General features: G+C 50.7%; 3 protein-coding genes across 3 annotated transcripts; 2 read left to right on the top strand and 1 right to left on the bottom strand.

Moving 5' to 3' along the window:
- Positions 1 to 1,201: 1,201 nt before the first annotated feature.
- LOC120667606 (WUSCHEL-related homeobox 12-like) lies at positions 1,202 to 6,907 on the top strand. Its single transcript, XM_039947647.1, has 4 exons — positions 1,202 to 1,605; positions 1,779 to 2,822; positions 5,916 to 6,211; positions 6,818 to 6,907. Exons 1-4 carry the CDS (start codon positions 1,476 to 1,478, stop codon positions 6,905 to 6,907), a joined length of 1,560 nt encoding a protein of 519 aa, XP_039803581.1. The 5' UTR covers positions 1,202 to 1,475.
- Positions 6,908 to 12,566: 5,659 nt separating this feature from the next.
- On the bottom strand, positions 12,567 to 13,536 carry LOC120667605 (ethylene-responsive transcription factor 15-like). Its single transcript, XM_039947646.1, has one exon. It carries the CDS (start codon positions 13,534 to 13,536, stop codon positions 12,739 to 12,741), a length of 798 nt encoding a protein of 265 aa, XP_039803580.1. The 3' UTR covers positions 12,567 to 12,738.
- Positions 13,537 to 15,547: 2,011 nt separating this feature from the next.
- Positions 15,548 to 17,504, top strand: LOC120664634 (60S ribosomal protein L18a-like protein). Its single transcript, XM_039943912.1, has 4 exons — positions 15,548 to 15,942; positions 16,546 to 16,624; positions 16,721 to 16,838; positions 17,225 to 17,504. Exons 1-4 carry the CDS (start codon positions 15,675 to 15,677, stop codon positions 17,282 to 17,284), a joined length of 525 nt encoding a protein of 174 aa, XP_039799846.1. The 5' UTR covers positions 15,548 to 15,674; the 3' UTR covers positions 17,285 to 17,504.
- Positions 17,505 to 24,730: the final 7,226 nt, after the last annotated feature.

Here is a 24,730-nt window from a genome sequence, read left to right as displayed (position 1 = left end):
CAAGCCAAGTGAACGGAGTAGGGTTTTCATCCTAAAACGCCTGTGAAGATCCAAATCTCCATTCCAAGTTGCCAACCTCATACTCTCTGATGTTAGGTCAAGGGACCATTGTGTAACCTCTGATGTTAGATCAAGGCAGTGCATTCTTACAGTGGTATCTCATTCACCATGACAACCTCATCCTCTCTGATGCACAAGTACTAACAAAAGGCCAGGCAGAAAGGCACCTGCCAGCCATGTCACCCTTGTGTGTGTTTAGATCCCGCAAAATTGGCACTGTAGCGAACTGTAGCACTTTTTGTTTGTTTGTGGTAAATATTATCCTCTCATGAGGTAACTAGGCTCAAAAGATTCGTCTCGAAATATACATCTAAACTGTGAAATTAGTTATTTTGCTTACCTACATTTCATATTTCATACATGCGTCTTTTGGTACATTTAATGATTCGATGTGATGGAAATTTTGGAAAGTTTGGAGGAAGTTCGGGGAACTAAACACACACAGCCCTTGCTTGGCAAACTGGAAGAAGGATCAAATCACAGTGTACTTTCATGATGATTTCATCTACTCCAGCTAGTACCTCTACTGTAGCTAGGCTTGTCCATGTCCCCATCCATCCATCAGTAACCCCTCTTCAATTTCCCCCTTTACCATGCAAAACTAAGAGTTGTTTGGTTATAAGGTTAAACTTTAGACTATGTCTCATTCAAGATAATTTTGATATTTATTAATATTAAATAAAATCTGATTACAAAACTAACTGCAGAATTCTGGGGCTAAATTGAGAGACAAATCTAACGAGGTATATTAATACGTAATTAGCAGATAGTTACTGTAGCAAATTATAGATTAATTATGCTCATTAGATTTGTCTCGCAAATTAGCACCCATCTGTCAAAAAAATTATATATATAAATTTTATTTGATATTCCTAAATAGTAAGATTTCTTTTAATGTGATAGGAGCTAAAAAAACTGATGGAAACAAACATTGACCTCAACCCTACTCCCCGGCGGCGCTAGTATCTCACCAGTCATCACCACTCCATTTTTTACGCTCGCGCAATTCCAAGGGATCCAGCAAAACAAACGGAAGGAGGAGCTAGACTGAGTGTGCGTGGTGGCATTAACTGTGGTGTAACTCTGCTGCACTGCACAACGGGGTAGTATGTGAGGAAGCCATTCATAAGCAGCGGTGGGAGATCAACAGGAGAGGAGCCATAGCCAAATCCATAGGGTTCTTCGTCCTCCACCAAACTGTTCCTCTACAGACTACAGGAGCAGCAACAGCTGGGGGGACACACCCCTTTGCCCTGCGCCCCTGCCCGGCCGGCGGCCCTCTACTCGATCTCGCTCTGCTTCCTGGCCAGCACCCATCGATCGAGCACAAACCACCACAGCTGTCTCGCCGAAGGCAACACGAGGGAAGAAGGGCCACCGGGATTCCGTCGATAAAGAGGGCAGATCGAGGCAGCATGGCGTCCTCCAACAGGCACTGGCCGAGCATGTACAGGTCCAGTCTCGCCTGCAACTTCCAGCAGCCGCAGCCTGACATGAACATCGGCGGCGGCGGCGGCGGCGGCAAGTCCTCCTTGATGTCCTCAAGTATGTCTCTGATCTACATGTTGTACCTCACCTGCATGTTACTGTTTCTTGCTGCATGCTGATCACCATCAGGATACATACGTAGCTAGGGTTTGGTTTCGCGAAGGGTTGTGAGCGCCGAATCTGCCGGTTTTGCTTAGGTGGATTCGTTTTGATGTGTGCTTACTGCTCAGGGTGCGAGGAGAGTGGAAGTAACCCGGAGCCAAGGCCGCGGTGGAACCCGCGGCCGGAGCAGATCAGGATCCTGGAGGGGATCTTCAACTCCGGCATGGTGAACCCGCCGCGCGACGAGATCCGCCGCATCCGCCTCCAGCTGCAGGAGTACGGGCCCGTCGGCGACGCCAACGTCTTCTACTGGTTCCAGAACCGCAAGTCCCGCACCAAGCACAAGCTGCGCGCCGCGGGGCAGCTGCAGCCGTCCGCCCGCGCCGCCCTGGCGCGCGCGTGCGCGCCGCCGCCGCCTGCGCCCGTGACACCGCCGCGGCACCTGTTCGCTTCTCCCGTGGCGCCCACCTCCTCATCGTCCTCGTCGTCCGACCGGTCCTCCGGATCGAGCAAGTCCGTGAGGCCGACCTTCGCTCTTCCGTCTCCCACTGCGCCGGCCGCCCAGCAGGGCGTGCTGCCGGCGACGGCCATGGACCTGATTTCGCCGACGCCGGCGCCGGCTCTGGCGGCACGCCAACTCTACTATCACAGCCAGCTCATGGCTCCTGCCATGCCCCCGATGCCTGAGCTGATCGCCTTCCCCGAGCCTCTCCTCCTCCAGTGGCCGCAAGGCGGCCACTACCTGCCGGCCACCGAGCTCGGCGGCGTCCTCGGCGCCCACACGCACGAGCCGGCGCCGGCCATCTCACCCAGCGTGCTCTTGGGCCTTTGCAACGAAGCTCGAGGGCAAGATTGCGTCGACATCAGCAGCTCCAAGGGCCTTGGCCATGGCCTGGACTGGAACACCACCTGTGGTTCTGATCTGAGCAGCAACAAGACCGACGCGGTGAGCGCCGTGATCAGGGACGACGAGAAGGCCAGGCTCGGGTTACTCCACCACGGCTTCGGCGCCGCCGCCGCCGCCGCCACTTCGGCGCCTCTTGATGCCACTCCTGTGCAGCAAGCTGCCGCCGCAGATGCCAGTACGGCCATGCTGCTTCTTCCAAGTCCTGCGCCGAGCAACGTCGTTGCCGCTGCTGCCACGACCGCCGTACTCACCGATCAGCTGCAAGGTACGTACGCGATGACTCGGATCACGCACGCTGCTTTATTCTTTGTCTCTTTCCCTTTTTCTGTCCGGTTTTCGCGAGCATGCAAAGCGTGTAAGCATGCGCATGCAAGGGTCTCCTCGTTCTGCCGTGTGCCGCGCCTGCGCCCCTGGCCTGGCCTGGCCCCGTCTCGATCTACCTGCAAGCTTGGCTGTAGCGAGCTTGGCATGGCTGGGGGCAAGCAGGAGAGGACATGCCACTTCGATGATAGGAATGCATGGGCATGGCTCCGATCGATTTTTCTTGCAAATATCACATCGGATGCCAACGCATGAATGGTGTGTCGCAGGCAATGAGACAAGGTTAGGCATGCATGCATGCATGTAAAATCTCCTGTGCACGCACCGATCTTGTCACGCTGTTGACGCGTAGGGATCGACATTTCCATGACAAGGATGCACAGGGGAGCTTGTCATCTTGTAACAATATGCATTGCCCCATGGCTGTAGCTACTAGCTAGAGAGGTAGAAAGAACCAAAAGTTGTGAGCTGTTTCCCATTTCATGATTCGAAAGCACCGTGCGTGCTACCAGTACTGGAGGTACATTACACATTACACAGTACTAGACATAGAGAACGAAGTCACACTAAACACATAGACACGGGACAGGAGTAGTAGTTAGCACATTGCATGGCCAAAGATTTTGGAACATAAGAATCCAAAATAGGACTTTATGGTATAACTGCATGCAGACATGTAGACTGATTAGCTGCAAAGATTGGACCTTTTTGCATGACACTGCACGGTAAAATTGGACTTGTGCGATAGCAATGCTGTTCCACGTAGTACACTACAAGATTTATGTGAAAGACTAGGATTTGATATGGGCCCTGAAACGTGAAACGAACCATGGGGACGATCCAAAAGCAGATCGACAGCTTCAGTGAACAGTGGCAGACTTGGGTCTCGCTCGAGGTCATAAATGGCGCCCTTGTATGGTCTTGTCGCGGTGCTTCTTTCAAGGGGTCGGTGAAAGATCGTGAGGGCTGTCAAATTTGCATTCGTACGTTGGTTGAAAAGATGGAGAGCGATGCCTGTCAAATCGTATCCCGGGTCGATCGATCTCCAAGCAAGCGAAAATCTAGCTCTTGATTTCACGTAGCAGGATAGGATAGCTAAGGGCAATTTTGCTAGAGGACACTCTTGAATGTTGATATTTGCTAGTAGACATCATTCAAATTTGTCTTTGATAGAAGACATCATTCAATTACAAATATTTGCTTCAAGACACCAAACTAATAAAATAATAATTTTTTAGAGTAGAGAAGAGAGAGAAAAGAGTCAATAGACAAAAATACCCCTCCAACCTATCAGCCTCTTTTTTTTTATCTACCAACTCCGTATCTTCTCCACGGCTCCGCACCTGCCCCTGCCCCACCTTGCCGCCATGGCCGCTCGGTAGCCCGCCTTCGCGCCGGCCATACATCCGCCCGTGCCCGCGCCGGCCGCTGCGGCACCTCCGCGCGCTCCCCTGCGGCTCTTCCGCCGCGGCGGCCCGGGCCTCCGACGGCCTCGAGCTCGGCCGGCACGCGGCCTCAGACTCGGCCTCGAGCTCGGCGGGCGCGGCCTCGAGCTCGGCGAGGCCACGGCGAGTAGCGCGGGTGGCCATGGCGGGCCGCACGGGTGGCCGAGCGGCGCGGGTGGCCGGCTGCGCGCATGCTGAGCGGCTCGCCTCCCTCCCCAACGGTGAGCTCCGGCGGCAGAGACCCAAGAGCGGAGGCCGGCCGGCGCGGCGTGCGCGCGGTGAGCGGCGTGCGCGGCGTCGAGGGGCGAGCGGCAGCGCCCAGCACCGGTGCGGAAGGGCGATAGCAGCGACGCGCCGAGCTGCGGCTGCGCGCGGGGCAGGCCGTCGGCGATGCGCTCCGCCGTGCCGCTCGGCAGACCGGAGCGGCGGCCGGCCCGCGAGGCGTGCGGCGGCGGCCTGCGCAGGCGGGGGCTCCGGCGGCCACCCACGCCAGATCCAGGCGCCGCCGGCACTCCGCCCCATCCGTCCCTCTCCGCGGCGGTGGGCGAGCGCCTCCTCCCCGGGCGGCGGCCTTGGGCGAGCAGCCCTCCCCTGCTCCCTCGGCGCGGCACTCCCCTGCGGCGGCCGTGGGCGAGCGCGGCGCCTCCTCTCGAGCGCCGGTGCGGGCGGCGGCGCAGTCGAAGCCGCAGTGGCAGCGCGGGCTCTGAGCGAACTTGCGGAGCGGGAACGACGCGGCGAGCGGGCCGACGCGGAAGCTGAGCTGGTCGCCGGCGCGGTCCACCTCGTCGATGCCGAGCCACAGGAAGAGCACCTTCACGCTGACGCCCCGCAGGCCGCGGATGGACCCGCGCGTGCCGTACTGGCGATCCGCCGCTCGTACCGGAGCAGGTACCGGCCGCCGACGCGGAACTCGCAGCCGCCGCTGCCGGGGAAGAAGACCTCGAAGGAGCCGTCGGGCCGGAGCACGTAGCGCTGCACGCCCTGCGGGAGGATGCCCCGCGGGAACATGTACCGCTCCAGCTTCTCGTACGCCGTCAGGTTGCCCGCGGCGGCGGCGGAGACGGTGGCGACGGCCGTGGCCACGGCTGCCGGGAGGAGGAAGAGGAGGCAGACTAGGTGGCGGTTCTTGGCCATGGCTAGCTGCTGCTTCTTGGCCTCTTGGCTGGTGGTGAGAATGGTAGATGATGGATGGATGGGTGGCCTCGCAGCTCGATGTCTTTGCTGGCCGGCCATGCAGTGGCGCCGCCGCCGCTGTAGCAAGCCCGCAGAGGCAAAGCAACAGTCGCTGGTACGACTTTAACAAGGGCAAATTTGACTTTTCCACCCATTGTATCTCTACTGAAACAAAAAAAATAAATATTTTATTTTCTTCAATGTCCACCAGCAAATAGACACAAAACAATAGTGTCCATTAGCAAATTTAGAATTGAGCGATGTCCATGAGCTAATACCACATTTCTTTGATGTGCTATGGCAAAATTACCCGATAGCTAAGCTAGGGCATTCCTAGTTTCTGCCAAAGCTAGCTTCCAAAAGCTGCAGGTTTGGTATCAGTATTGATACCATGTGCTTCTCTGTTGATTTATTTGCAGGGCTGCTGGATGCTGGACTGATCGGAGTCGGAGGGACGCCGCCGGCGCCGACGGCGACGGTAGTGGCCGTGGCCCGGGACGCCCTGACGTGCGCGGCCACGGCCACCGCGCAGTTCAGCGTCCCGGCGATGCGGCTGTTCGTGAAGCTGGCGTTCGGCGAGGCGGCCGTGCTGGTGCGCCACACTGGCGAGCCGGTCCTCGTCGACGAGTCCGGCGCTACCGTGGAGCCGCTCCAGCAGGACACTCTCTACTACGTGCTGATGGTAAGCTACCGATCACAAATTTTGCTCATTAGCGTTTGTTAAAGAAGAAGATTGCTCGCCGTTACTTCTCGAGCTAATCAGGAAAAACACTGTTTCCCCTTTGTTTTGCAATCACAGGCGACTCACTGAATAAGCTGCAGCAGACCGAAGAGTCCTATGTTGAAGTTGGCGGCATGGCATTGTCAATGCAATACACGCCTGCACTTGGGATGGGAGCCTTGCTAGCTGCTCATCTGATCTGTATTTTCCTTAAGTGTGAATCAAGGTTTAAGTATCTTTCGTCATGTATTTTAAGTCAGGATCAAACGGCATTGTGTTTGTTTTTAAATTTGATGCAATAAGCTAGCCCCAAGTCCTGGCGTAGCACTACTCAAAAAAAAAAGTCCTGGCGTAGCACTGAAAATAAATCTCTCAAGTTTTTCTTTGTTTTTTATTTTGCGAAGTTCTTTCTTGTTCTTTTTTTTTTTGAACGGAGATAGGACTGGCATGGTCTGTGATGGGAGAGGCAGCAGAAGCTTTGGCGTGGTCTGCAGGGTGCAGCCGTGCAGCAGGGGAGATTTGATGATAGGGGTTTCAGCTGTGCAGCGGCCTTTCCGTGGACTTGATGATCACGACTGCCTTGTGGCACTGTGGATGTAGGGAACATGCGTTACGTGTGGGCAGGCCTCTCCCGTGCGCAGCCTGCCTTGCTCGCTGGCGCTCAGCTTCCTGGCCGAGCAGCAGGACTGATCGTATGGATCGATGGAGCTGCACTTCCGTTCATGGCGTCGGCTGACCAACCGGACGGTTCTGCACCTGTGTTCTCTCTCTCTCTCTCTCTCTCTCTGCGGAATCAAAAGGGTAGGCTTGTCGTCAACAAAGTGGCATACGTACGTGCCACCAGCACCACTCCGGTGTAGTAGTAGAGGTAGATTGGATTTTAACCTCACCGATCTTAACGGTCATGTTTCATGGTCCATTGATCTGCGGCAGCAACAAGCAATGCACGCAACGGTTTTCTTTTTAGGCCGTGTTTAGTTCGATAGGGTGTAAACGCAAAAAAATTTTTGCGTTTCGAATCTTCCCAATTTGAAGCACTAAATAAAGTCTATTTACAATTTTTTTTGCACAGATGAGTTGTAAATCGCGAGACGAATCTAATGATGCTAATTAATCCATGATTAATCAATAATTAGCAGATGATTACTGTAGCATTACCGTTGCAAATCATGGATTAAGTAGGCTCATTAGATTCGTCTCGCGATTTACAGCCCATCCATGCAAAAAATTTTATAAATAGACTTCATTTAGTACTTCAAATTAGTAAGATTCTTTTTCACTTTAATGCGTTTACAGTTTTTTTGCGTTTACGGGGTGGAACTAAACACACCCTTATTGAGATGTGCACGCAACGTTCAGGCCGACGAGGAGGTGCTGGGCAAATTCAACTCTGTCCTTACCTGCGCTGTGTGATTTGTGTAGTGCAAGATACTGTAGTAAACTTTGATCAATAATTAGAAATATCAAATAAAAACAGTTTACAAAACTAACTCCACAATTCCCGCGCTACTTCGCGAGATGAGTCTAATGAGGCCAACTAGAGCTCGGTAGCTCGCCACGGCACCCCAATTTCACTCGCCGTTTCGAGCTTGCCACGCTGCCTTTGTGCCTTGTTCACCAGCCTAAGTTCGCTGCACTAAGCCTATGTCTTGGCCGCTGTTTACAACCACGAGCACCGCTAAAATCATATATATCGCCAGTATGTGAATTAAATCCGTTAAATGGTGCAAAATTGCTTGTAGCTAAAGTAGCAGACGAAATTGAATTTGCGTAGCTGCAATCTTGTCCACATGCTATAGCGCCGCTATAGCCCACTATTTGCTACATTGCATTATATTAAAAAAGTCCTAAGATGCTATCATATTGTGAGGTAAAAGGGATGATTTGATTGGAGATGAAATCACATTAGAACAAAATCAATGGCCAATGTTATGTCTAATATTTAAATAGTATGAAAGATCCCATGTTTTGCCTGGTACAAGGGGTGGATTCAGCGTGGGGGCAGGGGGGCTCAAGCCCGCCTACCCCAGGAACTCGATGGAAAGACGAGGAGAGGACGAGGAAGAAGAGGAATGAAGAGAGAAGAAGAAAGGTGACTGGAGGAAGGAGAAGAGAGATGACCCGTGCAAATTCTGGATCCGCCACTGGCTGTTACTTCACTTAGCTACTTGACCATGTACAACACAAATTGACATATGCATGTCATGGACAGTGATTAGATCTCAACTAAATATACAATAGGGCATGGTAGGTTTACAATCAGATGCGAAATATGATCAACAACTCAGAAGAAACATATAATACGTACGTCCCCCTATGATAACTTATCACTGATTACGCTTCCAGCTAACGAGCATGGTAAATATGACATGCAACGCAAGGGTTACAAATATATGTGCATGGAGTAGAGAAATCACGAGAAGAAGGCCTTGGTCATCCTGCTGTCCTCCGAAACAAGAATTCCAATCCCGTTCTTTCTTTCACAGAGAACCTAAATTACAAATACATATTAGGAAAATTATATAAAATATCATTGAATAGCACATATTGTTAAGAGATGAAATCACATTAGAAAGAAATCAATGGTCAATGTTATGTCTAATAGGTAAATAGCATGAAAGATATCATATTTTGGCTGGTACCAGGGGCGGATCTAGCGTGGGGGCAGGGGGCTCAAGCCCCCCTGCCCCAGGAACTCCATGAAAAGAAGAGGTGAGGAGGGAGAAGAAGAGGAAAGAATACCTCGAAGGCGTCTTCGTTCGTCTGGTCGTCTCCAATGTATACGGAGAAATGATCTTCTACACCAAGCTCTCCTTAATATACTGGACGACATGACCCTTGTACTCTTATTACTATGCACCCTGGAGAGTCTGGCTTCTCAGCGCTCCACCCCCCCCCCCCGCGCGGTCGACACGTGCACGGGAGAGGAAAACCGACGCGGGCCATCGATTCCCAGGCCGCAGCGTACTGCCTTCGCTTCCTTTGGGGCCGTCGGTTTGCAGTTCCCGGGTTCGCTGTGAGGCTATCCGCACCTGGTCACGTCGTTGTCGCCATCTAGCACAGCAGCTGTGGGAGGGGGCCGGCCGCGCAGGCCGCCGCCCTGGCTGGCCGCGTAGGCCGCCCACCGGCCGTTCCCCGCGCCTTCGCCACGAGCCTGCCCCTGCCCCGCCGCTGCGCTGGCCGGCCACGCAGGCCGCCCAGCGGCCGCTCCCCGCGCCTTGGCCGCGAGCCTGCCCCGCCGCTGCCCTGGCCGGCCGCGCAGGCCGCCTCGCCGCCCCGGACGAGCTCGGACCTCCGCCGCCCCAGCCGAGCTCGGAGAGGTGGATCCGGTCGCCGCCGTCCGGCCTCGAGCTCGAGTCGGAGAGGTCGGATCCGGTCGCCGCCGTCCAGCCCCGAGCTCGGAGAGTTGGAGAGGAGGAGGCGGAGGCCGGACCCTGGGCGCGGCGAGGCACGGCCATGGCGCGCGGGGCGAGCTCCACCCCGAGGGCCTGCGCCTCCGCACCCGCACGGGAGGGCTCGCCGCTGCCGGGAGAGCCCCGGAGCTCGAGGGAGACGCCGCCGAGAGGGAGGTGACAGCCTGCGCGCCGCGGGGAGGGAGGGGTCGTCCTGTGCGCCGTCGAGAGGGAGGGGCCGGCCTGCGCGCCGCCGAGAGGGAGGGGCCGGCCTGCACGCCGCGGCTGTTGGTGCCCCGCTGGAGAGGGAGAGGAAGAGAGGGGAGGGCCTGGCGGAGAAGCAAAGGAGAAGAGGGTAAAATGGTGAAATTTGTGGGTGCGCTGTGCCGCCGCGGGAGCGCTGTGCGCCGCCCTGCGCAGAGCCGTTGGGTGCGCTGCCCTCCTCCGGGGCCGTTGGTCGCGGGCCCGCCCAGTCGAACCGCCAGACGGCCGAGCGCTGGAGAAAATGGCGGCGGCGCCATAGTGCCGGCGATGTCCAACGACCTGGGCACCGCATGCAGATGGGCCACTTCCAGATGGGCGCGGCGTAGCGCGCTGCTGACCTAGTTCCAAACTATTGGTGCATGGAACTCGTAGAGCTTGCAAAATAGAAAAATAAACTATTATAGAATCTATACAAATGTAGAATGTTTCGAAGAGTTAATTTCATAATCCATTTCAGAATGCATAATTTAAGAAGGAACCACAACTTCTAGTCAAAATTTACAAAAGCACACATAATATTAGCCACATTTGATAATCAACATTGACCCTTGTAATAAGGAACAAACAACTTTAAAAAAAATAGTCACACAACCGACTATGGGGCCCATATGTCATCCAAATAGAGAATGGTTTCCATTATGTTAAGATTTTGACCAAAGTTATTTTTGTGAAATGGTCACATACATATTTTTTAGTCGTAATATCACGAATTTTTTTACCAAAGTAGCATCTCCACAATTTTCATAGGCAAAAGTAGACACAAATGAATTAATCAGATATGTTAACACAATTATACTAGATTTTAGGTGGAGAGGTAGACAAAAGAGATGATGATGATAATTAGTAGACTAAGAACAAAATTAACATAATAAGATTATCTGTTGGCTCTTCTGTTCGTTCTCCCTTTGCAAACATATAAACTAATTCAATCAGCAAGGCATCCTTGAGCAAATTGTTTTGGCAGCCATAAGCTCATGGTGAGTTGTGATTTATAGGAAATTGCAGATCTTGATTCAACAAGTTTGGCTCGAAGTTCAGAAATAGAATCGAGAACTAGTGCCTTGTTTCTTGTTCTTTAGTGTTGAACTATATATGTAATCGTTTGATGCAAGTAGCAGGCTTAGAACTGCATCGTTTGTAATCCTTGGTTGCAAGCTTTCACTCTGTCAGCGGCAGCCGGACGTTATTTCCCTTAGTCTGAATAAAATGAACTGAATTTCTACGACGCGAACAGGGGCGGATCTAGCACCGGGTCTAGGGGCAGGAGCCCCCCCCCCCCCCCCCAAATTTCTTAGAAGAAACAAGAAGGAAGAATGGGAGGAAGAAGAAAGGGAAAGAGAGGAAGGAGAAATCAGCTCCTCCTTTAATTATTTCTGGATTCGCCACTGTACGCGTATGTATAGTACATCAGTTAAATGGAGGAACTAATAAATCCATATATACTAGCTCCCTACATTGTCAAATCTGCTATACTCTCCGGCCAGATAGAGTTACTAGCCGCGGCCACAACCACCGGCCGGCGATGCTTATGGGGACACTGCGTGCAGTGCAACACGGATCGGCGGCTGTTGCGCCGGACAACGTAACCCGTGGCGGGCAGCCGGTAACTGTCAACATCTGTCAGATCACTTATGTTCCTCGGGAACGTATCTGGTGCAAACCACAATCTTCGTGAAAACCCGTGCAAACCACGGTAAAAAAGTCGTCTAAATTCATCAAAAAATCACACATATAGATGATATGATGATACACAATCTTGTAAAATATCTTGTCCAAACTAAACTTCGTCTGTGAGATATAAAAATAACAAATTTCAACCAAATCATCTTGATAACTTTCTGGCTAGAAATTTGTTATTTTTATATCTCACAAATGAAATCGAGTTTGGACAAGATATTTTACAAGATTGTGTATCATTATATCATCTACATGTGTGATTTTTTTGATAAATTTAGACGACTTGTTTACTGTGATTTGCATGAGTTTTCACAAAGGTTGTGGTTTGCACCAGATACGTTCCCGTGTTCCTCAGCTTCATTCTCCTCTGTCCTCTCATATATGGCCTATATCATCATGTTAACCAGTGCAGTTTTAGCGGCGTATTCTTAATTACACAGCGTATTCTTAATTACACATGCGTACGTGGGGGTGCATGTGCACGACCGGCTGACCTTCCGTTCGTGCGGTCGCCATTGGTTCGTTCCTTCAGCCGTGCGCCCATGGCCATGTGCCTTCTCGCTTGCTGCGTACCCTTCGCGCATCATGCACACCCCCACGTACGTATGCCAGCATCGCGGCTCAGCTCAGACTTGAGACTGTACCACCGGTCCAGGTCCGGTCTGAGGATGAAGTGTATACTCCGTATATGGCCTACGGAATTAATCAGGCAAATCCTCATCCGACTCCGGTGATCCGAAAAACCCAATCATCTATGCATCTCGGATGGTTCACATTTTCTATAGAGAAGGGGAAAGTTTCCGGCCTTTGCGATCGCACATTGCTAAATTTCACATCATTATCAGCTCAAATGTTAAAAGGAAAGGATCGGATGGTTTGCATATATGGTTGTACCCAATTGTATACAGATAGTGGTATTGGAGAGCATTCCTCGTGCATCAAAGATCATGTGAGCACTCCGTAGCATTATATGCATAATATTTTCAATTCATCAGCTAATTAATCACCTATTAATGGTTGGCTACACACAATATAATTATGACTAGTCGAACTTGAGCTATATATACAAATTAGTGCTACAGATTACCATTATTTAGCATTTTATAGCTAGCCTTCTCTTTTCATGAATCCACAATACCCCTCCCCCTTGGAGATCCCTAATAACTAGTGTACTTGATCGTACCCTCCCTACAAAGGTGCGAACAAGTAGTCCCAGTACTCGCCACCGATGTCCTCGAACTCGATCACTGCTCCTGGATCACTCATGGAACGCTCTTGCACCATCGATGTCCCTTGATCTTTCTTCCCAAAAGCGAACGACACCATGGTCTGGTCGCAACCACCAGTTGCCGACACGCTCCCATGGCTTCTTGTATCAGCAGCAGCATTGCTGCCTCTCCTCCTCCGCCGGCGCAGCACCCGGCTCGCCTCGACGCAGCTGTTCCCGGCCAGCTCGCGCTGCACCACGTCGAGCGGGAAGTTGAGGTGCGCGCGGGGGCCGCGCATGCGCAGCGCCGCCTTGTCGTAGGCCAACGCGGCCTCCTCGGCGGTCGTGAACGTGCCCAGCCACACCCGCGCGCCTTTCCTCCGCGTGTCGCGGATCTCGGCCGCGAACTTGCCCCACGGCCGCCGCCGCACGCCCCTGTAGCTCTTGCACGCCACCGCCTTGGAGCCGGCCCGGCGGTCGCCCCGGTCTTCATCTTGGCTCGCCGGCGAGGCGACGATTAGCTCGCCGGAGGCGTCCGACGTGAGCGCCGTGCCACTGAGGAGGAGCTCGTCCCACTCCTCGGCTCCCATGGAAATCCACCTCCCCAGGCTCGGCAGCCTCTGCAGGATGGCCTCCGGCTTCTCTTCGCCGACCTCCGACGACGCGGCCGTCGACGACGCCGGGGTAGCGGACTCTGTCATGATAGTAGCCCACACGTTCTCCAGGATGTTGGCTGCCTCGTTGCTGGGCTGATGAGAACCTGGTGCTCCAATCGCCATGAAGATTGGAACCGTGGATCGCACTGGGGTATATATATCTGCCCAGGAACCGGTGGTGTCATGGCTGACACGGGCTCGCAGTTGGGGTTCCTGGCAAACGAAGTCAGTGTGGCTCATTCGTCAAGCGAGCTCGCGAAATTGAGAGGGAAACTTAGCTGGCATGCAAACTTGAACGAGTGAAGAACTTAATTTTGTGCAAGATCTCTGCAGAAATTCAGGGACGTTAGTTCCGGTGCATGGTATCTTGCGGCGGCTGATATTTTATTTTCTTGCAGGGTTGACTAAATCATGGACGCCATGTAATGCATAGGTCAGCTGCAATGTTTCAGAGTTCAGACTTTCAGGTACTAGTTCAGAATTCGGAATTCAGACGGCATTCTTGTTGGTTATGGTTTCAGTATTCACAATGTATGAAAAAGAAAACTCCGAATTCCTTCACTTATGAAATTCGACGAATTCAGAGTTCTCCAGGGGAGTTGCGGAATTATGCCCCTGCTGGAGCTCATTGGGAGTGCTGTGCTCCATTGTGAGTGCATGTGTCATCTCTGAAGAGAATTTCCCTCAAACAGGCATGTCAGCGGCAATATTTTAGTGACTTGTTGGCGGTCATGTATAGTACCAGGCAATTAGCATTGGCATACGACATGCTCATCGGTTCTCCAAAAGAATAAGCGAACATCGTCTCCCCATTCTGACCAATTCCCTTGGCGAGTAAGGAAATCTGCTCATGATTGGGCCATCTCCTCCTTCCCTGACCTCAGTCGCCGTCTTCACAAGCCATGCACATGCATGCTCTGCTCTATCATTGCACACAGATCGTTCAGATACAGCAGCAAGCCAGCAGCTTGTTCCTATCATTGCGTCGCACCGATCTGTGGGTCTTATCTTTGAACGCGTATATAAACCCACAAATCCTTACCTGACAAGTCAGCTGAGCTGACGAAATCATCACTCAACCTGGACAGACTAATCTCAACCTGGAGCACATATACATGCACATTTCTTTTTTCTATCTTCAGAGCCACACGTATGCAGGTCGCTTTATTCTGCGTTCTGTGACGCCCGATGCAAGCTGCTGTCTAAACTAGTTTATCCTCCAGCTTGGTCTGGAAGCTAGCTAGGTTAGCAGTTTCTTCGGGCCTCGAGTTGGATGCACTTCACTGAAGCCGGAAGCCAGCACTGCGCATGCTCGGATCGACGGTTGGAAAAGCCCCCCCGAGCCCTGGCTTTCTGGAGGAGGTCGCGTGGGCAGTTTGCGTTGCGCTGCTCCTACGCCGCGCCGGAGCAGAGATGTCATGACGCGTCCGGGGGCAGGGACTGACCGGTGATGATGACTTGGGTACGCGTCCTGATCATGGGCTCATGGCCGTTGCGCGGTGGGCAGGGCGGATCGCTTTGGGAGGTTGCGGTAGAATGTTTGCGATCTCTGTCCCTCAACTTGTGCATGACGCAGGATGATCAATGTGCTGGGGAATTCGGTGTGGACTTGTACTATACTAAGCCTCCACTTGATGCCGAGTTGGGGATCTCGGATGAGACGGATGACACAGGTGTGTACTTGTGTGATCCACTCGCTGTGTTGATTTGGTCGCCGCTTGTGTCCAGCCTGTCCAAATGGAGCTGGATTGTTCAGACAGCCTAGACGAGATGCATGCAGAATTGCAGATAATGACACCGTGTGAATACAAAGTACTGTACTACCCGGTAATTCCTACAGTAATCTTGACTGAGTTGTGACCCTACTACGTTTCATGCTCATGTTTTAACTTTGAGCTAAGTAAGCATCATGCCCCAACAGCTACATGCAAGTGCACGGTTTTAGGCTTACTCTTGTTTTTTAAGAAAGAAGTTGCGTAGTACTCCTATATTTTACACGGGCTCGATTCAGCCCATGATCTCCCAGCCCACCTATATTTTGCACGAAAGCCAAGTCGTGTCGACTCGGTCCTACACGAAGACCCAACAACACAGCTCATAAAAATGCGGGGCCCAGCCCACCCCAACTCCCAACTACTGCTTCATCTGCCTCACCTCGCCTAGTCATCATCACTCTACTCCTTCCAGATCCCACCGCGCGACTCCCGCTGCGACACGCACGCCTCACCTCGTCGCCTCCGTCAACGGTCAACCCACCGCCCATGGGAGGAGGGCAGGAGCAGGAGGCCGACGCCGGCAAGTCCGGGGGCTACTCCTCCTCCGGCCTCCCGCCGTCGGAGCCGTCGCAGCAGTACGGGTACGGCACGTTCCAGGGCTCTCGCGCTGGCTCGGGCGAGTTCCGGAAGCCGCCCGTCGGGTTCCCGCAGCCCGCCCCGCCTCCCGGATTCGGCGGCGGCGGCTACCACAACCAGCAGCAGCCCTACACGCCAGAGGAGCCGTACTACGCCCAGGGGTACCAGGCCGTGCCAGGTATGCCGTATGGTAGTTTGTTCTTGTCGGTCGCTTAGCTTTGCTCCTCCCGCTCCACTTAGCTGTGTTGTGGGATAAAAATAAAAGATTGGGGACGCGATTCGAAGTATTCAGGAAAGCTTTCATGGTGGAATCATTTGGTTGATTCATGTATCATGTTGGTGCATGATCCAGATTCCAAGTCCTCACGTTTCCTCCACTGATGGTAAAGCCAGCTTAAACTGCAAATCCGGTGAACCGAATCAGAACTTTAGCACTTATTCTTGGGTTATCATGTAATTTATGATAAGGAAAATGAAGTAATTGGAGTAGATGCTCAAATTTAGTTGTCACCCCACTTGCTTTCTGCAGCATTAATTGAGTTGGCAGTGACTTGTATCAGCTACAGATAATTGAATCCACTTGCCAATAGCTATTGTGATGCGCCAATAACAGCTAGTTTCTGGGCCTTCTCCTTGGATCACCTTATACCTGTCTAAAAGCATACGAGAAATGTTACTCCTGAGCTAGTCTGCATGAACTATGTGGCAATAATGAATAAATGTTTGCTGAGCATAAAAATAGAAACCTGCATTGAACAATCATTTGCTTTTGGTGCTGCAGGCTATGGTCAAGTAGCTGAAGGAAGACCTGTGAGAATGCGGCGTCTCCCATGTTGTGGCCTCGGCTTAGGCTGGTGCCTGTGAGTGTTTCCCTCCCTCTCTGCACATTTGTTATTTTGTCGAATGTGAAGTTAAACAGCACTACTAACAAAGTCCATTTCTTCTCTTCGAACAAGGTTCATCACTGGTTTTTTCCTTGCCGCCATTCCATGGTATATTGGAGCTTTTATTATGATATGTGTTCGGGTACATGACCACAGAGAGAAACCAGGATACGTAGCATGCACAATCGCTGTAAGTTCCTTTCTACTAATACAATGCAACCTCACTGTTTATTTCACCTCTGGGATTTGAGACTGAGCTGCATGGAACTAACGAAGCAAACTGTTTGATACTCATCTTTGTTATTATTCCTTAAATGAAAACATACTAAGTGTACTAAATACAGTTAGGTTCTTGTTAAGGGTTTATATTTGCATAATGCTGAATATTAATCTTAATCTAAAAAATGCTGAATATTAATGGGATTGACATGGTTGCTCAACATTTATACATAACTATATACATAAGTGCTAACTTTTGACTTCATTGCTCGCTGACTGTATCATTTGATCTGAATTCCTTCATTTTTCTGGAATCTCAAGCTGATTTTGCTCCTAATGATGATGTATCTTACACAGGCCGCAATTGCTGCAGTTGCCATCATCCTGGGGGTTACTAAAGGAACTCATGTATGGTGAATTGCCTCCAGAGTCCAGAGTTTTGGCAATGGCCAAATGCAACCCATCGATGTATTTGCTTGTTGGTGTTGTACATATATGTATTAATGTATATTATGAAGTGTGAGCAACATCCATGTGTATTGTACTTTGTAATAAGATTTTAAACGTACAATCTGTGTAAGCATTGGATCATATAATAAGATACCATGGTGGAAATTAACGATTTTCTGTTTTCGAATCATTTATCAGATGGAGTTCTGCACAGTATAATCCATAGATGATAGAAGTCCCCCAAAACAAAACAAAAAAGGTAGACAGAAACAAGGAGGGGGACTGGAGAAAGGCGCCTTTTTTATATTTATATTTTTCGAAAATATTTTTTATAGAAATATATTTTCAATATCACAATTTACAGTTTTGTACCCCTACCGCCCATCAGCGGGGCGGCAAGGACTTATATGTAAATTGAAAAAAAAATATTTGCGCGGGAGCCCTTGGCGGGAGCCTGCCGCCCGCCAGGGGGGCGGCAGGCTCCCAGCTATGGACAATTTGCTGTAACCATTAGATGTGTTTTAGATATGGATATAAATAAAAACCATTAGTAAAGAACATGAATATGAAAAGTATAAGCTAGCAATTCACACACATACGCAAATGAGAACGAAATAGGTGATGTATGAGAAGGAAATAAGTATAACATGATGACATGTCCATAACAAAAATACAGAAACAACTAGAAGCACATCCTAACCACCCCGGCCATGTCGACCTCTTTTACGCTGAGCGTGGACGTGGTCTGTAGAGTAGGTGTGTCGCTCTGGAGGCCCTACGTCTCTACCTGGACGTCCGGTGGGCACAGGTGTCTGGAAGGTAATATCGGCCTGCGGGTTAGGTGTAGAAAATAACCGACTCCAATCTTCGAAGTTCGCCTCAAAGGTATCCTGTATGGGCCCTATACAGTAGCAATTAAGATATCTTAATATCGTCTTATAAGTCATATATTTTGGTATATATTCATCATACGTACCTGGTGGTGGTGGATACGAGGAATGACCCATATCAGGAAGCTGGTGGTGCGATCCTGTAAACCGTTCAAATTATTTAAAATATTCATAGAGATAAGAAGCACATGATAAATTCGGGCTACAAATTAGGTATTTACCTTGCGTTCCTTCTGCTGTCGCCATAGGGTAATACGAAGAAGGTCCAGCATCATACCCCTGTTGTGATCCTATATGTAAATACAAAAGGAATTAGACTTCATACCACAATTAATTGAAATTAAGATATTGACTATATGTTTACCGAAAGGTCGTGGTGGTGCCTGTGTTGGTTGAAATGACATCCCTGTAGCTGGTGCCATGGTACTAAACTGAGTCCCTCTGTGAGGTTGGTAAGGTGGGTGTGCATCACCTGTATGGACTGAGAATTAATTGTTGGCTTCAAAGTAGGAAGTTAGTAAGTATCCTCACGTACCTGGATAATGCTGCTGAGACCAATAAGGTGCTTGGGAAGATTGCAGCTGTGTGGGACCACAAGGAAACGATGTCGAGGCTTGAGACGAATCGTACGAGTCATCGTATGATGTCCGGCTACCAAAGGCTTCAAGCATGGAATGAGATCTTTGTGAAACTCGGGTCCAGGCCGACTCTTGCTCATTCCTATCCATCATAGATCCCCCTCGAATCCTCATCAAATTAGCCCTGGCATCTAAGTCCATTGTAACATCCCGAAAATTACCCAAAATAAATCGTGCGCTAAAATTTTGCTTCGTCGTTGAGCTCGACTTCCCCTCCAAACCATGAACCCTAGACGCCAAATCCCGAGATCATTTCTCTGTCCCGAACACCGTTGTCCCTTTCCCCCTCTCCGCGCGACGCACGCGTGGCCGACCGGCCGTAGACCGCGCCGCGAATCCCGCCGAGCACGCGCGACCGCCGCGCGTGGCCGGCCGGGGCCGCATCGCGTCGGCACGAATCCCGCCCTTCCCCTCTCTCTTTTTCTTTTCTTTTTCCCATTTTCTTTTTTTTTCTTTTCTCTCTCTCCCTCCTCCTACCCCGTGCGCTCGGCCCCCTCCCTCTCTGCTCCCGTGCGCCACCCCCGCCGCACGCACTCGCGCTGCAGGGCAGCGCCACAGCCGCGCGCGCCCCGGCCGTGCCCGCCCCGCGCCCGCCGCGACGCGCGCCCCGCCACCCGGACCCGCTCGCCTGCGCCCTGCTGCACCCGAGCCGCTTTGGCGCCGCCGCGACGTCGTGCGCACGCGCACGCGCACGCACGCGGACGCGCCACCAGCGCGCCCTGCTCCGCACGCCCGGCCCTGAGCGCCGCTCGCCACGCGTGCCCGCTCACCACGCCTGCCCGAGCGCGCCCACACCACGCGCACGCGGCCGCGCCGCGACCAGAGCGCCCGCACACGCCACACCCTGCCTCCTATCCCGTGCGCGCGCTCACCGCCACGACCACCGTTGACGCCGTACAGGCGGCGGCGACCTCGGCACAGTGACGCCTGCAGCGGTCGCCGCCTGCCTGAGGTGTCACGTCGCCTCGCCGAGCCCGACCGCCGTTGACGCCGGCCCCCACCGCCATTATTTCGGCCGCCGGCCTCCGCCGCATCCCGCCAAGCCGCCACCGCCTCTCCACGGCTATAAAAACCTCCCCACCGGCGCCACACCATCGCACTCAAACCTCCCTGGCCACCACCGCCTCCCCTCCCCAGCGCTAGCGCCGCCGCCCCGCTTCAGTAGCGCCGCCGCCGCCGGCCCGCGTCGCCCCGCCTCTGAGCGCCGTCCCGGCACCAGGTGAGGCCAGGGATCAACCCCGCAGGGCCCTCACCTCCTTTCCCCTCTACCCCGGGCCGCCGTCGAGGCCCAGGGCGGCCGAATCGGCCGCCGCCGGCGCGCCCCTACCCCTCCCCTGTTTTCCCAGCGCGGGGGAGGAAGAGGACTGGCATTTTTGCCAGGAACCCCCTCCACTTTTCTATATTCACTAAAGAAACCCCACCCATTTAAAGCCTTTTTCAATTAAAACCCCTTCTTTTGTTATATTCCCAAAATAAACCCCCACCATATAAAGTTAATTACAACTAAGCCCCTAACCCTTTCAGATTAACCCAAGAAACTTCTAAAATATAAACCAAGCCCCTGCCTACTTAATCTTAATTACAATTAGGTCCCTGAACCCCTGTTTAGGGCCTAAACGCTCCCCTGACCTATCATTTTATGTGCCTAACGACCCCGGTTTAACCTAAAATTTTACCCCGCCTCTCCTAACTCAGTTTCGGCCATACCATTCAGAAACCATTCGAAAATAACAATCTATGCCCTATATTTCATGTGTTCCCGTTTCGAGCTCGATGACAAATCTTTGTTTTGATTGAATGTTTGTTTGTGTGCGCTGTAGACCACGGAGTGAACGAAGGAGAACCCGTTGACGAGCAGTGCTGTGAGCAGGTGAACGAGGACCCGATCCGCGACCCCGAGCCCGAAGGACAGGACTTCCCCGAAGGCTTTGAAGACGGCAAGTTCAATCCCATCCTTTGATGCATGTTTCTGTCCTAGTTTTTATAAACACAACCCAATGGCCTGTTTTATAAAGTTGCATATGTTTTACTTGCATGAAAACACGGTTGGATAGCCACCCCTTGACTTGTGATGACCATTCCTTGACCAACTAGATTAATGTCTGATTTTGCTTGGACGTTAATCGATATTAGAACGCTCAGGACTTTACTCATAATATGATTTATTTGATAAAGAAAATGTGTGCGTGTGGGAAGGGATAAAATGTGGATTTCGAAAGATGAGTATGGACGGGATGGACGGCATTTCTGTGTGATTTGCCGATTGGTGTGCTTATGCCTGTGTGGCTGGGCAAAGAAGGGAGATATCCATCTTGTCGTGTCTAAGGACCGAGTTGGTGTGTCATCTCACCTGACTCCACTATCGTGCAAACCACTCGACCGTTGTATGGGCAACGGCGTAGCATAAATCCCACTAGTTGGTGTGATAGCCATCAGGAGAGCTGAGAGCAACGGGTGACTAAGGAAAAGGGATAAGCCCCGAGTGACTTAAGCCCGGTTATACCTAAGTGAACGGTCAATGACCCCTTGGTGCGTCCCGTGATGGCTAGTCAGGCTTAGCTATGGTGGGTAATGGCTATGTTGGGATCTACACCGACACGACGGTGTTCGAGTTGTGGTATCCTACTTGTGGGTAAAGTTGCACACCTCTGCAGAGTTAAGAATCTATTCGAAGAGTCCGTGCCCACGGTATTGGGCGAGTTATGGTGTGGTCACATAACTAGTGTTTCTTTGGGATGGGCTGGTGTGAGTTGTTTTGGAATTGGTTCCGGCAGTTGTGCCGTGTGCTACGACGGACGGGGAGTCCGGTAGCAGTTTTAAAACCTGAACTCTGTGTTACTGCAAAAACTGATTTCTAAAAGGTTTTTCGTAAAATAAACCCCTGCATAAAATGCCGTTTTTCTGCAAATTAAACCGTAACCTTATCCTTGTTTTACCTATGCATATTATTCTGTTATAACCCCCTCCGTGGGTGTGGTTGGACTTGCTGAGTACGTTTGTACTCACCCCACTCTTACTTTTTACAGAAGAAGACCCGGACTTCGTACCAGACGACGCCGAGTAGGGTTACCGTTCTACACCCAACCTTGCCTGTGGAACCGGCCCTGTTGAGATGCCTCCGCTGTCGCAGTACTCTGAGCCCGTAGTAGACCCTATGTGGTTCGCGGTCTGGTGTTATGTCGTAGCCTGGTTAATTATTATTATCATCTGTATCGAGTGTCCGCCAAGGTTTGTAAGGTTTTGAACCATCTGATGTAATAAATGTGGCATCAGCCTCCTAGGACTGATGTTTTGTATCACATTTAAGTCTTCTCTTATGAGGGGACGCTTCATCCATCAACCTGCACATTTCAAACTGCAAGCAAGAAAAAAAGGCATTAACACTGTAATCCAAAGTATTTGAAAAGCGATGATAACTTTGACTCACCGCCCCAGCTAATGCTTCGTCCCTATGTCGTGCGTACCCATCCTGTGCTGTCGCAACATGCGGCTGTGGTTGCATGTCAGCATATATCAAGCGGCAATGAGTCTGAGGCTGGTACCAGCTCAGGTACGCCCTGTACGAAGCCTCCGTGTGTGCAGGGGTCGCAAGCGCCACGTTCTCCTCTGCCTGGTCCCAGCCATCGACCCAAGGCTGCACCCTTGTCACCCACATGTTGGAGAAGGGTTGCCCAGTCCTCGATAAACTAAATATTGAAAACAATTTAGTCAAATATGATTAGTTAACTATACAATGCATAGTCACTGAAATAGTAAATGAATTGGTACCTGTGGTCATGACGTTCGACCCGATCCAATGCTGACGGCACAGGATACAATTGCCTTTGACCGAACTGTCTCCTGACTTTGTCCGGGCAGTGAGCCTCAATGTAAACGTCGTACACCAACACTGTAGTTGTCATCCATAAGACCTGGTCCTGAAAGCAAACCCAAGATATCCCGATCGGTGCACGAGTGTTTATAGCCAACTCGGAGTAGGGCTCCCACACGATAAAAATGAATGATGAGGCCTTCTTTAGAAAACTTGGTATGAATGTCAAATAATTCAAATGCTATGAATATCTTTGCAAAAAAACATTTTATTATACTCCATCGTTCCAAATAGTATAAGTTCATTAAGGCCTGGGTGCACTCATTAATGTGAGATGACATTTTCCATCAATTATTGGTATAGTTACAAATTAAAATAGGTGACAAATAATTGGCATGGATTAACATATAGTTCATTATTTAAATAGAATGCATGGAACAACATGGGTAAAATGCTATCATTGACAGTACTCATTTGATGGATTTGCAAGAAATATATAACTGCACTAGCAAAAAGCATAACTCTAACATTAATCGTTCCATAACAAGGTATGTACCTGGAACTGGAGGATCCATGCCTTGGCAGGGCCTGTTGCTTTTGGGTGCTCTTCTACATCAATCGCGATGTCAATATTTGCAAAACGCTCTTCTAGATCGTCCAACCACGTAGGCGGGACGACACGAGGCCCTACGGCATCCCCACTGATAGGAAGACCCAGCAGCATCGCAACGTCCTGTAGGGTCGGTGTCATCTCCCCACAAGGGAGGTGGAAGGTGTTTGTCTCAGGCCTCCATCTATCAACTAGAGCCGTAAGTAGAGACCTGTCCAGCTGTACTAAACCACTCTCAGCAAGACGACCTATAGTAAGAAGACCAGCCTCACTCAACCTGAAAAATAGAACGATGAAATGTAAGTACATTATGTACGAAACGTATACGAAACAAACGTATTTTTAAAAACATAATCCGACGACATATCACCTGGGTACCCATCGTGGCTCAACAGGAATAAACTCCGCTGGTGGACGTGGACGCAGCACGTTAAGTTTCACGCGCTGAACCACAGCAAGAAAGGACCGGTGCGACGAGTCTATGACTCCGTCAATTAGAGCTGGCGTATCTCTGGCCATACCTAACACAAAAAAAATATAAGTTTTCTGCATTTTCTATAATTTTTCTGCATTTTTCTACAATTTATCTTAAATTTTCATAAACTTTTCTAACATTTTCGTGCATTTCCTACAATTTTTACAATATATTTTTATAAATATATATTTCTAACATTTTCTAAATTTTTCTGCATTTTCTACAATTTATCTGAATGTTTCATATACTTTTCTAATATTTTCTACAATTTCTGACTATTTCTCGAAATTTTTTCTTGTATTAAACAACTAATCAATACCACAAAAGTTGTTGGTAAACCTAATTGGTTTTTCTAAAAACTAATCTTAATTTTACCTAAATTATATTAAAAACATTACCTAAATCGTTAAAATATCATTACTGCTGCATACACTAATTATAGAATTAAACATACAATAAATTTAGATTGAGAAAGTTGAGAAATATTTATTACCTGCGGTTCCGATCCAAAATCCGGCAGGGCTTCGCCGTTACAACTCTCTCCCCTCCTCTCTCCCTCCCGCTCTCTGGATGTCGTGGGAAGCAAATGAGGGGGGGAGGGGGAAGGAAACCCTTTTATACAGGATTGGGCGGTTTTTTTTCAATTTACATATAAGTCCCTGCCGCCCCGCTAATGGGCGGCAGGCCCCCTGCCACCCCCCTGCCGGGCGGTAGGGGTACAAAACTGTAAATTGTGATATTGGAAATATATTTCTGTAAAAAATGTTTTCGAAAAATATAAAAATAAAAAAGGCGCCTGGAGAAAGTTCATTCTACACCGAGCGGTTTTGAAGGTGTTTTCGTCCAAGCTGCGGCAGCAGGAGGACAACCGTCTTAGGAAAAAAAAAATAGAACAAATGATGGCCCGTTCAGTAGAGAGAAGGCCTAACTAGGCCCAGGATATCTCAGGCTCGCACACACTCCTTTGAAGTGAGCAAAATAAAGCCCAC

Source organism: Panicum virgatum, chromosome 3N (genome assembly GCF_016808335.1).
Source record: "Panicum virgatum strain AP13 chromosome 3N, P.virgatum_v5, whole genome shotgun sequence".
In the NCBI taxonomy this organism is placed as follows: domain Eukaryota; kingdom Viridiplantae; phylum Streptophyta; class Magnoliopsida; order Poales; family Poaceae; genus Panicum; species Panicum virgatum.
This window is presented reverse-complemented; position numbering and strand designations above follow the sequence as displayed.

Excerpts from the sequence above, each read along its gene's own strand:
- LOC120667606 (XM_039947647.1), top strand. The coding sequence starts at position 1,476 with ATGGCGTCCTCCAACAGGCACTGGCCGAGCATGTACAGGTCCAGTCTC. Across the intron at positions 2,823-5,915 it reads ACTCACCGATCAGCTGCAAG|GGCTGCTGGATGCTGGACTG; the intron begins GTACGTACGCGA and ends ATTTATTTGCAG. Across the intron at positions 6,212-6,817 it reads CACAAATTTTGCTCATTAGC|GGAACATGCGTTACGTGTGG; the intron begins GTTTGTTAAAGA and ends CTGTGGATGTAG.
- LOC120667605 (XM_039947646.1), bottom strand. The coding sequence starts at position 13,536 with ATGGCGATTGGAGCACCAGGTTCTCATCAGCCCAGCAACGAGGCAGCC.
- LOC120664634 (XM_039943912.1), top strand. The coding sequence starts at position 15,675 with ATGGGAGGAGGGCAGGAGCAGGAGGCCGACGCCGGCAAGTCCGGGGGC. Across the intron at positions 16,625-16,720 it reads CTCGGCTTAGGCTGGTGCCT|GTTCATCACTGGTTTTTTCC; the intron begins GTGAGTGTTTCC and ends TCTTCGAACAAG. Across the intron at positions 16,839-17,224 it reads ACGTAGCATGCACAATCGCT|GCCGCAATTGCTGCAGTTGC; the intron begins GTAAGTTCCTTT and ends TATCTTACACAG.